Here is a 16,533-nt window from a genome sequence, read left to right as displayed (position 1 = left end):
ATGAACGCATGCAATACCTTATTGATGTCAGAGATGAGTTTTCCCTCCCTGGGCGTGTAAACTTTCTGGTTGTTTGCTCTCATCTTGCTCTGGATGGTAAAGAGCAGGACCTCCAAGTTACCTTTCTCCGTGAATCTGTAGCGACAAACAATGTGTTAAAACATACTAAAGACCAAGAACGAGATATTCTCCGTTACTCACTTGGGTGGTTTCTCCACAGTACGGTAAGAATTAAAAGCCTGGAGCTGATTCTGCACAGCATTGAGTGAGTTAGCTAGCTGCCGATCATTCAGTGTCACGATTGTCTGCTCAATCCACTCCAGCAGCTCTGAAGCCAAGGTCTCGTACTTGTCGATCAGCTGATCAGCCTCAATGGCATAGTCAAGAACCTGCAAGAGGGCGTGAAGGATTAAAACAACTGGCCGAGCAAATGGCAACTACGTGGATACGACTGGATATATCTTTTCAGTCATTTAAATGTATGAACGTTAAATGAATTCAGAGGGCAGCTAACCTTGCCAATACGTTTGCCCTCCACTGCTAGCGCTTTCATCTTTGAGAAGTAATGGTAGTAGGTCGCCACATAGGTAATGATGGACTTTTCATCTGGCTGATCAACATTCACATCTGGGGGGGAATTAGAGTTATGAGTTCATATTTTGAAGTAGATTGTCAGAGGACACTGCCGTGATGTGCCATCTCCACTATAATTGAGCCTGGTAATCCATCAATCCCGCCACGGAATTAGTGGTTCAGTAGAAACGCACATTACATAAGGCTTTGTGTGTTTGTAGCGGATTTAATCACTCACCTTCTGGGTCCAGTAGCTTAGTAAGGCCCAGCTCCTTTTCGGCCACATTGAAAGCATTTTGGAGATTGTAGTGAGCATTGGACCTTTTCAGAGTGTCAAACTCAATCAGGTCGGGTCTGGAGAGGCCAGGAAACAATTATTATTTTAATAGCAACAAACTGTAGGGTGGAAGAGACGATTGAAATGCATCATCACCTTTTATGCTACAGAGAATTAGACCTTGAAATAAAATGTACAATGTATTAAAAAAACGATTAGTCTCTGATGATAAACCAGGAAATTGAAAACAACCAATTGAAGGAGGTGACGACTCATACAATTCAATCATATGCTGCCTCCTCTCCTCTATAGCTTATGTTAATTGCAGTGCCAGTGTTTTTTTTTATATACTGTAGGTATGCTTCAGTGACAAATGTACTCATAGCTTAGCAAGATATTCGAACAACTCTATTACCTACTGGATGTGAAATTGACTTACCAAGAATGGCTCTACATATCAAATAAGTAGGTTATTATTTCTGTGATCTAGGTCATCTCACGCCCACTTTTATTTTTATCTTTAGCCATCCTACAGACTGAGAAGACCTGAATAAAAACCCCTCTGAGGAGTGTGATGGCACTGCAACAAGTTATAATACCCCCCCTCCCCAAAATGCAGGGCGCACAACGGATAGTTTCACTGCACATACCAATGTAGTAAGTAGCATGAGTACAAGGAGATGTCAATGACCTGTGTTTGTGTACGATGGCATTGAACGCTAGACCATCCCGCCAGCTGGTAGTGAAGTTGTGGATGTTGACATTGGGGTAGCTGCGGAGGCCAGGACAGACGTGATAAATCATTAACATGACACATCCAGCAACATAGTAGCGTAAATGGCTTAACATTGGAGACAGATGATGACTGTTCTCGCCATCTGATTTCTCACCCGGCGGTTTTCATTTGGCACCACAGGAGAAGGGCATCTTTTGCCGATTTCTTCTCTTTGTTGTCCTCAGTCTCCACACTGATGTCCTGAATCTGTGACCACATCAATTGTTAATTTAGAATGGTGACAAGGGTAGCACGAGATAGAATTTGGCATTTTGGCAATGGGGATTGTTAACTTTACCTGGAAGCGAAGAATTATGGTCCAGATGAGCCCCAGGGTAAGACGGTGATTCCCATCCACAATATCATGTGATCCCATGTTTTCTAGATGGACCTTTTGTTCTTTGAGGAATTGCAGCGCTTTATCGACATTTTCTAAGCAGTGGATACGCATGCGTCCTTTAGTGGGCTTTGGCTGTTAAGCGACAGAGGCAAAAAAGATCCAGGTTGTAAATGCCAGGAGAGAAATAAAGTCACACATAAAAATGATTAAATGAAGCACATGATCTGTCCTTCCTCATCACTTTTGGTGCCAGGGGGGGACAGAGATTGATTTTTTTTTTTCCTGAGATACTGACCAGCTGTTCTCCTGAGAGTACTTCCAGCAGGCGGATAAGCATGCGCCCGTCACGCAGGTCCGTGTACAGGTCACCGATGCGACAAGTCACTCGGCCTAAGTGAGAGTTCACCCATTTGGTAAAGGTCTTCTTCTGTACCGCTTCACGCTCATCTGATAAGGAATCACAAGAAGGGAGGAATGTTTTGAATGTTTCAAGTAGACATATGGAGCAGGGTTCTAATCAAGAGTCTAATCCTTGTCTACCAGCTAACAAGGTGGCCTCATTTCTAGGACATTAGCGCTCACTTCCTTTTAAAAATGCTATTCTAGTATGGCACAGTGTCATTAAAACAATATTATAAATATTGCATTTATTTGTATGCATGACCATTCAAAGTAAACATATTGAGTATTGCAAAGTCACATGAAATTTGCCACGCTGCAAGTTTCTCAAAAAAAAGTCCAATAGGGTAAAGTTCACTGAACATGAGGAAACATAAGACGGTAGTTGTGTAATGAACCGCTCCAGCGACAATTTAGAGGGCAAAAAAAAAAGGAGTGATTTTGAAATTTCACACATGCTTGCTAAGGTGGAGCAATATTGAAGCACTTGAACTATTGCAGGCTGAATGAAAGTGCTTCCTCTTTGAACTCTTTCACGTTTTAAAAGTGAAGTAATAGTAATAGTTAAAAAACTCCATCTTTACTGAAAGTTTTCACACAAATCTATTCTAGGTTGTGGCTGATTTCTAATGCAACATCTTGCTAACACTTTATCGTCTGACTGCAGATGGCCATCACGGTTATCCCTGAATGACTGATTAATCAGTCTGTGGTCATTTCAAACACTCAGTGTCACCACTTAGAACTCTTAAGGCCTGTTCAGCACTTACAGGAAAAGAAACAAGGAATTATTTTTACAAATGTTCTGTAAATGGCTCCGCGAATAAGAAAACAACAGCTTAATGGAGAAAGTAAATGTAAAAGATTTTGAGGCATTTCCTTTGATATAGCCTGTTAAGAGGTAAGATTGTTATACCATTTAAAAGCCTCATCAACTCCAGTAAAATAAATGGCGAGGCAGAAGAGAATGGAATTTCCCATAGCTTTGCAGAAGCAAATGAATGTAATTCAAAAGGGCAGCATTGTTGTGTTCCATGGCACACCCTTATTGTTACATGGCACACCTCTATTTAGAAAACTCAGCCTGCTATTAAGAATCACTAACTGGGCACTCCACTGACATTTTGTGGTTCGATGTGAAAACGCAAGGCCACATCACACGTTGGTCATTTTTATTGACGTGACACACAGAGACGGAATGCAGCTGTTTGTCGTTGCTAAAACGTCAGAGGTAGTCACGAGGCAAAATGATGTCTATGTCAAACAGTATGGACTCTTAATTCCTCAAACTATATATTTTTTAATGCTATCAGCACATTTCTAAAAATGCTATTTTATTTTTTTATTTGCTTTTATTTTCTTGGTTTGTCTTAAAATTTTCCTTACTTATGTATGTACAATTATGTATTTACAAAAAGTTGCCTGAATGCTCAAGGAAGTGAAGAAGTGGAATATTATGAGAATACATTGAAGGAGGTAACATTCCTCAATAGGCTGGGTCATGTTGTGACAGAACTCTGCCATTGAAGTGCAGACAGCGGACCAGTGGACAGCAGTCTTGCAGACGACGTGCTGCCACAGTAGCCCTCCCTAATGACAAGGCAACTGAACAGTTCATCACTAGCTGCTTTGGTAGAAGAGTACAAACCTTGTGCAGGTTCTTCTGGACCAAAAAATGCACTGCTATATTCCACAGAATACATCAAATCTGAAATATTGCATTTGAAAGCACGCACAACCATACATTGACTTACATGTGGCAGTGAGCAAAGATTTACTGCTTCACTTCTCAGCATCTATCTTGTTCAAATTCTGCCAAACCTTTGTGTTGTGGCCAAACACAAGCAGCCAGTCCATGACTGTATTCCCCATTCAATGATAAACTACTGACTGGTTGCCCAAGAGAAGATAAACTTCAGCATATGTGAGGGGGAAAATGAGAAAAAGAAGCATTCTTTGAATTCTCACAATTGAAAAGGAGCTTTATACATGGACACCGAATCGAGTATTGCACTACTGCGATGCATGACACTGCAACTTGAGGTCCATGTCGTCACCGAGGGTAAAAGGTAACCCTGTCTAAAAATAGCTCATCATCGTAAGCAGCATTTCACATGATGTGAAAGTAGAGGACAGTCTATCAGACTGATATAGTCAAACAAGCAATTAGCTATCACAAGTAGCTCATCAAAGAGTTCTGATGAGTATTTTGTTTTTTTTCTCCTTGTGAAGTCTTTTTCCCTCAATAATCGTGATTTCTGTCAGTATTGGGATGAAACACCCTTGACCCCATAAACGTCTGACATCCCGCCTCACCCTGAACTTGCATAATGATTGCTTGTGGTCACCATGTCCTCAGAAAGAATGGGTAAACAAATGTCTGCTTTCATCTGCTTCAATGCTTGGTCATTCTCTCAGATGATTATGGTGGAGGAACCAGGAAATCTGTGGGAGTATGACTTTTGTCTTACATTTCAGCTTAGTTATTTGAGGAAAACCAGATACGTGTTATTTTAATGACCAAAGGATAAACACCAGCCTAAACCTCAACCCTCACAAATTTATAGCCCGCATTAAAAATGACACTTCGAGTTGTGATTTCTGGCAAGCGAGATTTTGATGTCATCCACCTAACTGTAACTGTCACAACAACAAAACCAGTGATGGATTTTGTGAATAGTTACACCACACCGTATGTCTCAGGAGACACAATTAACACCAACCTAATCATTGGTGTGTAAATGAAATTGCAAATGTGGGTACAAACTGCAAAGTAGCACAAGGCTGCATCTTGGCCTCACTATGAAAGCGGAAGAGCCTTCGCCCTACTCCGCCACTAAAAGTAGGCTTGTGGTAAAACTGCCACCTTGCAACATGAGGTGTTGCATGCACTCTTCTTTTTTCCCCCCCACTTACAACCGTTTGAAGTACATGCAGCACGTTTCCTGTTTATGAACTGCGAAGAGGCTCACAGGCCAATAACACCGAGATATCGGTTATAGAACCGTACACCTTCCTTCCTTTGTCAAGTCATGGCATCAATGTACCATTCAGGTCATGCTTCATTGCCATCTGCAGCTGCAGTTGATAAAGCATACATGGGAGGGTGGGGGAAGAGATCGGCCAAGGCCGAATCCCATGGGAGAGCAGCCAGAAACAGGGAACTCGAAAGCCACAACATCTGGACCAAAAAAACACGAGCGACCAGTCAACAAGACAGTAATTGTCCCTCAGCCTCCAAAATGGACACTCTCCCGTGACATACTTCCATGAGCAAACTGTCAATGTTGGTCTAACTGTACAAACAAAAGGAGGGAATTTGTATTTGTGTGCTTGTGTCAGTTTCTACTGCTGCTGAACTCTCTCACAAAGGTAACGTGACTCTTAGATACAGCTGCAGGCCACTTGAGTAAGAGCTTTCCATATATGAAGTTGCAACACTCAGCAGTGAACGACGAGGTTTAAAACTTTACGTTAAAGTGGTGCACGGTGGACAAACAAATACTGTAAAATACAATATGTGAGTTTAGGCACATTTATTAGAAGAATGTGAATCCAAAAGTACAAGGAAGCTGTGTGGTCTCATTCCGTTCACAGAGTTGGGGGAAATTTTATTTATTTTGTGTGGGTTATGAGCTGCCATTTCATGTTTTTTAAAACATAACCATGCTGAGAAGGAATTTAGGCCTCACTATGCACGAGTTCAAAAGTCCAAGGAAAGTTAACTCAGTGGGTATATGGAAGTAGAACAAAAACAACATTTTGATACTGATTACACTGACAAGCCTCACTAAATGTTAAAATAAAAGTCTAATTTTGTACTTTTAACCTGACCACATAATGCGCATACGGTGATTTCTGAAAAAGAATGAGAAAATGTTTCAATTCAAATTAGCATGATATCTCAACTTCTTTACTGTGGGGAAAAAGTGTGAGTGCGCATAGACAAATATTTTTTCTTGAGACATAAATTTAACTATGTGGCTCACGCTTTTGTTACAGTTACCTACTTTAACTGTGGTTAATCAGTTACTTGGTTTATCATTCAATTATTATGCGCCATGGGGTCAGCGCTTGCTTTGTGTGCTTTTGACTTAGTCGAGTTGTGTACTTGGGTTACATTATTTTGAAATTGAGAAATTTGCTTTTTATGACAGGCTTATATAACATCATCACGTTATCAAGACATAATATTAGTTTAAGACTTTTCTCAAATTGTTTCATCATCTACTTGACCACTGTAGTCACATTTAAACACCAATGACTAAAACACGATTTCTAAAAACACATTTCAATCCAAGGCTTGAAACTTGCGTGTCCAAAATAACAGAGCTGGCGGCTCAGACACTAAACTATGTACATCTACAAATCTATTCCATATCACGAATTCACATGGCTGAAGGAGTGACACTAAGAATGAGCCTTAGGTGCAGTCAAACAGGAAATACAAGTAAGAGTTACTCATAAGACGTGTGACTGTGGCGTGGATATGTACAGTTACGGCGCCAAACGCACCCAAGTACAGCCCGTTCTAAATCCATTCAAAGTGTAAAACAATGCTCCTTAATATATAGAAAACTGAAACCTTTTTTGGTCAGTGCTTTTCAATGTGTGTTCACGGCATAGACAGAGTCATGCATTGTAATAAGCTCAGGACAGGTGGCCTAGTAATCAGGTGCCACACTGCCGCCCGCCCTGCTTTAGACACTGAGCAGAAGCTTAATGTGTGTGTATTGGCACAAATCCATGATTTAGAAAAATAAATTAAATAAAAATAAAAAGCAGTTCTCAAATTAGCAGGTTGTAAAAACTTTTCTTACCTTGCAGCTGTTTAAATCTTCCTTCCAGGATATTTGAGTATTGCACCTGATTGACAAATGCTGCAGGAGACAAGCAGGGCTCTCTGTCTCTGTGCTCCCATTCCATGGCCTTTTCGATGGCTTTCCCTCCAAAACAATTCCTCTTCGATACACTATAAATGTGAGCTCTCCTGCATATCACGGCAAAAGGAAAACCTTGCCACTTTAAGACTGCATCAAATCCTTTCAACGGCTAAAGAAGATCAACCGTTAGGATATCCACAAGGTCTTGGTTTATAATTTCCTCTAAATCCTCATGTGTTGAATCAGTTAAGGCAAAAAGTTGGAATCCGACCTTGTCCAATGAAAACGCAAGGGGGGTGTCTTGACTTTAAAAAAAATAAAAATCTGAAGAACAATATAGTCTCTGTTTTACCTCCTCCTGTGAATCATTTCACACTCATGTGGAGGTGAAAAAAAAGATTGCAATCTCTTGTGGTTCCAGAAAAGGAACACTGAGCTGACCAACCGTTCCTCCCAACAAAGTCCTCTTCACATTTGCTGGAGCAGTGCACTGTAGGAAAGGCTAACAGGCTGTGGTCGGATTGCTGTGTAAACAAAGCCTGCTGTGCCCTCCTCGTCTCATTTGCATAAGGTGTGCTTCTAAGGGAGGAGCTTCCAAAGAATGGCGGGTACAAGACTAGAAGGGGGAGGTGCTGTGGCGGACTAAACCATTACGAGCGCTTTGCACCGTGTAACCGAAGGCAGATTACTCATGGCCACCTTAATTCCGTGGAACATAGAGGTGGGTCATGGCCACCTTAATTCCATGGAACATAAGAGGGGGGGGGGGGGGTCTGCCAAGAAGGCACAAACGCTCAAGTGTGTTATCTGGCGTCGAGCTGCACTTCCCTCCTTCCTCTTTTCTAAGATAACATTTATTCTTCCTTTTTTTGTGTGTTCCTCAGGACAATGCAGTGATACATGATAAAAACACTTGAGACATGGAGGAAGTTGTTGAGGGCTCGCCCCTTGGCAAGTTCTTTCCTGTCCTAATATTAAATGATGCCTTCCTTTCAGGAAACCTATTAAGCAAGCTTTTGAAGTGGACGAGTTTTATCTTGCTAAAACAATTACAGATCAAGCGTAACGAAATCATTTGATGCTCTGCTAGATAAAGACAAATACAGAAATAGTTCATTGTATGTCTGCTTCCAATTTCACAGCACTGTCATTTACTCTTTGGGACTCAAAGCACAATTATAACTGTCAGCTCTGTATGACTATGATGACTAGAAACAATAAGGAACGATGCGCCTACATGTGCAAAGAATTACACACGTTTATAAAGAGCACGAGGACTTTGGGTCATGGCCTTTTTGAATTTAGCAGCCTTTGGTCTGGTCAGGGGGCAAAGTTAAAAGGGACTGTTTGTTTTTTTTATTATCCATGTCCTGATGAGCAAGGAGCATCTGGTTTGCTCTCATTAGGAAATGAACTGCCACGGGTCTTATGTGACGGCGTGTTTATGGTGGGGTGGCGGCGGGGGAAGAGACTAATGAGATTCAACCAGAACATGCTTCTTCCTGATAAAAGCAATGAACAGAGAAAAGAGAAAGCCGTATGTTCAAGCACTGGCAGGAGACATGAGAAAACTAATAATTTTGCAGTGGTCTGGTGAATGGACCGACACACAATGGGTGCAGATGGAAGGCAGGAATGAATGAGCTACTGCATGAAACAGCGGTCTCATCCATTAAGACATTAAAGCTATTCAACAGGAAAGGATCCACAGGTCTGAATGGGAGACAAAAACGTGCCAAGTGTACACAGGATGTAAGTCTTGTAAGTTGCAAAAGGCAGGCGGGACCCTTGGCCCGGGGGGAATATTTACCGTGGCATGTCAAAGAATGTGTACATCGAGCCTGTACTTGTCCCACCGAGATGCTATCACAAGTATTCACGTTAGACTGCATACTGTTTTGGTGTCATGATTCAGGCAGGTGACAAAAAAGCTGAGTAGAAGAGCCCTCTAGCTTCCTCTAATAACACGCCAGCTATGATATAATGCCTTGGCGTTACATCATGAGATGGATGTTGTGTTTGATGGGCTCTGAGGGAAGAAATGTCCTTGTTTTTCGACAGTCATATTAAAAGTCTTATTTGACATGAATTTTGGGTGTTCCTTGCTCCCCTCTGCTGGGTTTTCCTCAATACTGCATGTTGAACCCATCAAGCTTGGGGAACCTCAAAACTCAGAGAACTCTATATGCATGATATGCGTTCTGAACAATAATTTAAAGGTTAGTTTCTGCAACTAGGCATTTTATATGTGATACCTTTGAGACTCAACATTATTTCTCTATTACTATGTGGTGTATTGGAAGTGCAGGTCTCTATCTATTACTATGTGGTGTATTGGAAGTGCAGGTCTCTAACATGGCCCTCTTTTGTGTCTATTTCTGTCATGCCCTATAATGACAAAATTGCATCTCTTGGACCACACGGAATTGTGTTAGTACCTAATTGGATTTGTTCCGATTACTAATAGCCTTTGATAGTTTCCTTTAGCGTCATTCCCGAAGTTCTTTGTAGCTTTATGCCAAACATTTCTAATGTTTAAATACAAAAGCAGACAGTCCCAGTACAATGACTTGTGTCTGTGCACGTTTAGCTGAAAAAAAAAACTAAACTCGTTGGGACACTTATGAAACGCTTCACTAAAATGCTGGTCTCGTTTAAATAAACGGCCCAAGTGATTTTTTTGTATTTTATTTCAAATAGCATCTTCATGCGTCTCAAAGCTGGAGCCACTCAGACCCAGACTTTGCATACAACCCAAGTGATCCCATCAGCCTTAACTAAGGGCACACTCCGGATCACAATTGAGTAAAAGCAAATGTGGATGATAAACGTCATGTAATCCACAACCCAATCAAAGACTATTAGTTCAAGATGGATTGCATGCTATCGCTAGACTGTGATGGCGACAAAGATAAGGTCAGTGTTTGAAGAAAGTGTAAGCCACCCAGCAAGTCCTTATTGACCCCCCCCCCCCCCCCGTCCCAAAGTGACTGTTCGACTTTCGGCTTACACACTAAATTCAGACTCATTAAATTGGTACCTGCAAGAGCTTTGATGCGCGAGCGCTCAAAGAGGCGCGCAGAACTATTTTCGTTGTCCCATTCGGTCTCTGCCGCCAGGTCCCAGCGGTTGTTGATGTCATTGTACTGCTGCTGGATCTCCAAGCTGTCAAAGTCTGTGGGCGAGATGGTGCTCATGGTGTCCGGGCGTCCAGGCGAGAGGAAAATTCATCCAACCTAAAGTCAGACAAGACTAAGTCAGCGCACACTAGGGAAATGGGGGATATTGTATAAAAGATGACAGCTGCACAGCTTTATATTCCACATCACATTGGAGCTTTGCCGGTACAACCTACTGCCAGAGCTTATGCAATGAGACTAGGCATTTGATTTTTGAGTCAGAAGCCACTGTGTCTTTGTTGTCTTTATGATAAATCAAAATGAGACAATATTTGTGTAACTCTTTGTTGAAAAAGCCAACGGACTTTCACTCAATGCATAAATTTGACATCAGCCGCTTAATACAATTAGACAAAAAAGAAGTATGCACACCCAAATGCCACCCTTGGTGTATTAATACCCATTTGGAAATCTGTGAAGGATTAAACCCCACTATTTAAGAGCATTGCTCAGATTAATGTCCATTACAGGTCAATTCAATAATAACAGTTTGTTGCGTGGCGGAAAACAAAATAGAGATATAGAGATAAGTTATCTCTAACAAAGCAGGATGGAAGAAGATGATCCATCATCCTTTGATTTGTTGTCTAATAGCATGAGGCATACAAACAGCAGCTCATTTTTATATAGTGCCTGTGTTCTAGCGACAGAAGCCCACAGACTCCACCCCCTCGATAAAAATGAGCTGCACACAATATAGCTACAATATATAGAGAGCTATAACATATACATATATACATACAAACATACATACATACATATATATATATATACATACATACATATATACACACACACATATATATACACACACACACATACATATATATATATATATATATATATATATATATATATATATATATATATATATATATATATATATATATATATATATATATATATATAAAAAACACCTGCTATATACATACATATAAAATCAAAGAAAAGCTTGAAAATCTTATTAGCAGGAGATTAAGTAGTGGCTGGGAATAGGAACTAAAAGCAGGGATTAGTGAAGAAGACCGAACACGGCCTCCACATTACCCCCCTCAACATTTCACATCCCATTCGACGACGTAGTATGCATTAAGGTTGCAAAAATGCACCATTTCATTACTCCCACTAAACCCTGGGTCACAAATGCATAATTAATAAAGAGCGCAATTGGACAAGCATCATTAATATGAATAACAAGAAAGCAATAAATTCAAGTTTGACAAACTTGAGCCACAACAGCCCTGCGAAATTGCCCAGATTTCAAAAGGTGAATATCTCAGACATGTTCAAAGTCCATGAAAATGTGTCTGTGGGTGTGGTTAAGGGAAGGTGGGGGTCTTGAAAGGGCAACGAGTTGAAGGCAGTTGGACCGAGGGGCAGGGCACTCCTGTTCTGGGAACAAGTATGAAGGGTTGTTCAGTGTCCGTGTTAATCTCTCCTCAATGGATCAGACAAACAATCCCCCTGACCTACTATGATACAACCTATTGCTCATCCTCCCACACACACACACACACAAATGGGACGACCTACTACGCTTACCACAAGCGTCACAATCACTACTACCACACACTGCCTGGAAAAATCCACAGTCAATCCACCCACTCAGCATGAAACCATATACTGCACTGGAGAAGTGGAGTAGGATTTGGAACAATGTGGGCCGGTTCAGTACTTGGACACACAAGGCTCCAACAGTGCACACGAGAACAGGAGTAGTATTAACAACTACATCTGTTGTTATGGGTAACCAGGCAGGAACCTCTTGAGGACAATATTTCCAAAATAACCTCCAGGAGGTATCAGATGCACAGTCCACAACAATACAGCTCTGTCCCAATAAAGGAATGGATGGTGACAAACAGATGTCGAATAAAAAGGGTTCCACAAAAGCAAATATCCTTGAGGCATAATCCACACACATAAACAAAATAAATAAAATAACAACACAAATCAGTGTGATCATATGCAATAAACAAATATTAATGTCTTATTTCATGCTGTACTCATCCGGTGCATTAAGTGCGAATGGGGTACTTAAACAAAAGGGGAAGTGGGCCACCCTGCGGGGCCTCAGGGCTAAACCTCATCCTCTGACCTGACAGACGCGTGTCAGCCTATTGTGCAGCGGTGCAAGGCGAACGCCGCCGAGCAGAGCCATCCTCTCCGACTCCCATCTTTGTCACCCCCACCCCCTACCGCTCCTCCTCCTCCTCTGTGAGCCCATTCTCCTCACCCAGCTGGACTGTTTGTCATTGCGACTACGTTAATCAATGAGAAATTGAGCCTCAAATCAGTCGCCTGCAGGGAATTACATGGTCTGTGTACATCAGCCAGCTACACAACCACAGTCCAACATTGGAGTACAGTACTGTAGACACAAACACAAAATAAAATCCCATTCAATGCCAGGGCAGTGTAGTGCGTGTGGGAAACAAGCCGATTGCATTTTAAAAGTCAACGTTTGTATAACCCAATATCAGGTTCTTTTTAATCACATTATGATTCTCTCACACATTTTTTTAACCACTTAAATGGTACAACTTCGAGGATAAAAGTTTTGAAATTCCAAAGCACTTTCCCAGTGTCTTGCATGATAACACTGTGTTTACTTTTTAAAATAAACTGCTTAATCAATGAACCTGCCAAGTGAGTGAAACTAGTTTGTGATTCATTGTGACGCAAATGAGGCAAACAGGGAATACACGCCTAAGTCCGATTGATTCAGTCTCAACTAGTTTGTGGTCTGATGAACAACAAGATGACATCAGCAATGGTTGGATGAGCTCCATCAATACTTTGACTGTCAGTTTCTGCTCAATACAACAATGGAACAGAAAGCAACACTAAACTTCATATCTCATTGAAATGAACTACATGGAGAGTTTCAACGCATTTCTACTCTCCTATAAGTAAAAAGCCTGTGCCAACAAATGACCTCATATAATGAAAGAGTCAGCAGAGAGCTGGGACAGTTGTTGGGCCCTTTCCTGTTTGTAGCCATGAAGCAGCCAGCGGCATGTAAGCATCAGAGGCCCCTCCGCAGGCTGCTGATCCCGGTCTAAATGCATTGCTGAATAGGACAGCAGGCTCTTTTGTGGATCTGTAGCATCACATTCATCAAACAGTCAAGCCACCGTGCCCTCCGCACGCAGACACGGACATGTCACTTGGATTCAGCAAACCACCTTTGTATACACAATAATGGGAAAACATCATTCGTTTCTCTTTTGCGTCAGTTCAATCATGCGGCACAAAAGGGAATGTGACAAAAGTGGCACTGTGAGGGCAATGTTCACACGCCAAAACCTATTCAGCTCAAGACCCAAATAAGGATCTATTAAGTCAAACCATTTCAAACCAGAATTCAAATCCTCACTGATCATAAACTGATGCCACTTCAAATATATTCCAGAAAAGAGAACTGGACCGGTCACTGATGGACAAACAATTCCCTTTCTACTGGGTGCATCAAATGTTAACAGCGATATAATGAGTAACCAATTGTGTGACCAAATTAAATATATCAACTTTTAACACTCACTTCAAGTATTGCTTACATCGTCTACAATATTGACGTTACGTCAATACATTGGGGAAAACTGCAGGGTCCTAGAGAGGAACCAAATTTTCCATCGGCAGACCTAAGAAATGTCCATGAATTTTTTATTACGACATTATTTTGTAGTACAGTACACACCATTTCGGCCACATATTCAGCGGGTCACTGTAAATTATTTACCACAGTACATGTGGTTGTCTACCATCAGATAACTAAATCTGCCTTGAGACGAATTCCTTTCAGTTAGCATTGATTTACTGTCATGAGTGGAAAATTGGACAAGTGGCCCTCTAGTGGCCTTCTTCAATTCTTACTGGAAAGGGGCATGATGGGAAATGTAGTAAAATTGTAAAAATAATGTGTGAAATCAAACCATAAAAGCAAGCATGCAAGCCGCTGTAACATGACTCATAAGCAATTCAGAGAAATGGAGACACAAGTGTAAACATTTCCCATATGCGACAGTATTTTGTATGCAAAGGGAGTAGACAGCAACTCAGGATGAAAAAGGGACAAGGCAATTAAAAAAAACTCCACACAAACACAAGTTGTCTATTCACACCACAAAATTGACTGTCTTTAATTTTACCAGCTTGCCTAAAAGTTCTCATGTGTGTATGGGGAAATGTATTGAAAACCACAATCATAAAGACAACTCTCTTGTGTGGACACCACAAGGGTTTGGGCAAGAAAGGCAATCAAAAGTCATCAATACACATGCATATTGAGCAACCAAGATGATTTAAAACAGCTTTGACATTGCATATGATACATCAAATTAAGTTGGTTGGAATATGCACAATCAATGCTTTTATATTAGCTGGTAGAATGTATAGAATTATGCAGTGTTTACTTTTGTCACATTTTTGATTGGTGGTGTGGCATGAGATTCTTTCCAAAGTAAAACGTACTCGATAAAGTTTAGAAAATACTGCACTTAAAAATAATCAGTAGCCAATTCATCTTATAGCTGATGCGTTCCTGCTGTTTATGCCATGCACGCAGGCAGCATGCATCTGTCCTATCATAATATACTCTTAAGAAAGCCTGACACTGGGTAAAATAAAGACAAAAAAAATCAAGATATAAATAATGAGACAAGCTAACTCGTAGGTAAACGTAGCTTACCGGGCTCCTGCTACAGTTCGAAAGTGTGGACGTGAACGCAGCATGTTATGTGGCAGGCTTTGACATGGATTCAAACAAAGGCAAAAGAGACAGACGTCCTGATTGATGGCTCCTACTTACACACAGACGAACTCCTCGGCTAAGCAGATGGCATTTGAGCAACAGATGAGCCCCAGTGTGCAAAACATTACTTTTGTCATCGTACAAAATAAAACACATATTGGCGACGATAAGCTATCTGTTGGCATGGGATGCTAATAGCGGCTGTGGGCTAACAGCAGTCACCTGAATGATATCACACTCCTCTCTCATTAGCTTTATTATTAGTGGGTTAGACAGAAAGCCAGTAAAAGATGAAAAATTAGGGGAAAATGCTTACCTATTGTTTTGTCTTCTGCTTTGCTGTGCGTATTAATTGTACCCTATTGCATAAAGATGGACTTCAAAGCCGATATCAAAACGTGCTTCGCGTTCAATCGGCGTGTGCCACTCTGCAAATTCGAGCGCTAATGGTTAAAAAACAACAACAATGGGTTAAAAATAAAATCCCAAAAGACGCCAATAATGTCCCCCCGTTACATCTGCATCATCGCGGAAAAAAAAAAATCTGCTGCGCGCTTGCTATCAATTCGCCGTGTTATAACCCCCAAAATTGGCCTTTTCGGAATCTAGCTGAAACACATGAAATCGGTCCGCCCAGGGGGCATAACTGATGAGAGGCAGGTACGAGGCGGATATCCGCAGCAGCTCGTAGCCGAGCATCCGACGCTCCTCCCGGGTCGAACCTCGCTTGCGCTCCCGCTGCCTGCTCTCCCGTACAGCGGCTGGAAGAAAGAAAAAGCGGTCGAGGTGCTGCTGTTGGTGGTCGTTCGGCGTGTGCGTGGGGGGCGAGTGTGGGTGAGTGGGTGGGTGCTTGCTGACCCTTCCTGGTCACATGCGAAGCAGCGTGCACACATTCGATGTTCTTTCTGCACTGCGATTGAACGGAAACATTAAAGCACAATTTGGTGCTGTCCCTGGTGCTAAAAGCTGATCCCATATTCTATTGTATTGTTTTGATGCGTCTCTCTACTTATGTGTTACATCTAAAATATTATTTTTGTTATAGTTGCTTGTTATCATAATAGTGTAGCTCCAACTGGTGAATAAATGCCTTGTGCTTTTACATAGTGGCCAATAAACATGATTAATTAGGCGAATGATTTAGAAATGTTCATAATTGTAGTCAGTCATGGTGTAGTAGTTTACCTGACACCAATCATTTTGGGTTAATTTCCCAACTCAGTGCCAGTGTGAATGTGTATATGTGGATGATTTTCCTGCGTGCATGCTTTTCTTTCTCTCCAACCATGCATCAAAAGTCAGTCCTGGAACACTCTTAAATCCCAAGACGCCATTATCACTGGCTTTCTAACAT

The 16,533-nt window shown here is 41.4% G+C and overlaps 1 protein-coding gene across 5 annotated transcripts in view; it reads right to left on the bottom strand.

The window, feature by feature from the left end:
- Positions 1–15,937, bottom strand: part of sptbn2 (spectrin, beta, non-erythrocytic 2) — a 28,971-nt gene extending 13,034 nt beyond the window's left edge. For 2 of the 5 annotated variants that reach the window (XM_049741692.2, XM_049741693.2), the window contains exons 1-10: positions 15,496–15,937; positions 10,288–10,483; positions 2,261–2,412; positions 1,924–2,097; positions 1,741–1,832; positions 1,542–1,622; positions 812–927; positions 515–627; positions 202–389; positions 18–135 (exon numbers count right to left, since the gene is read on the bottom strand). In XM_049741692.2, the coding sequence (XP_049597649.1) occupies positions 18–135; positions 202–389; positions 515–627; positions 812–927; positions 1,542–1,622; positions 1,741–1,832; positions 1,924–2,097; positions 2,261–2,412; positions 10,288–10,444 (1,191 nt within the window). In that variant the 5' untranslated portion in view covers positions 10,445–10,483; positions 15,496–15,937. Of the gene's footprint in view, positions 1–17; positions 136–201; positions 390–514; positions 628–811; positions 928–1,541; positions 1,623–1,740; positions 1,833–1,923; positions 2,098–2,260; positions 2,413–7,184; positions 7,778–10,287; positions 10,484–15,495 lie in introns of those variants that run through there. The other 3 variants (XM_049741694.2, XM_049741696.2, XM_049741695.2) reach the window with 2 other exon arrangements.
- Between the last annotated feature and the right edge of the window lie 596 nt (positions 15,938–16,533).

This window comes from Syngnathus scovelli, chromosome 15 (genome assembly GCF_024217435.2).
Source record: "Syngnathus scovelli strain Florida chromosome 15, RoL_Ssco_1.2, whole genome shotgun sequence".
NCBI lineage: Eukaryota > Metazoa > Chordata > Actinopteri > Syngnathiformes > Syngnathidae > Syngnathus > Syngnathus scovelli.
This window is presented reverse-complemented; position numbering and strand designations above follow the sequence as displayed.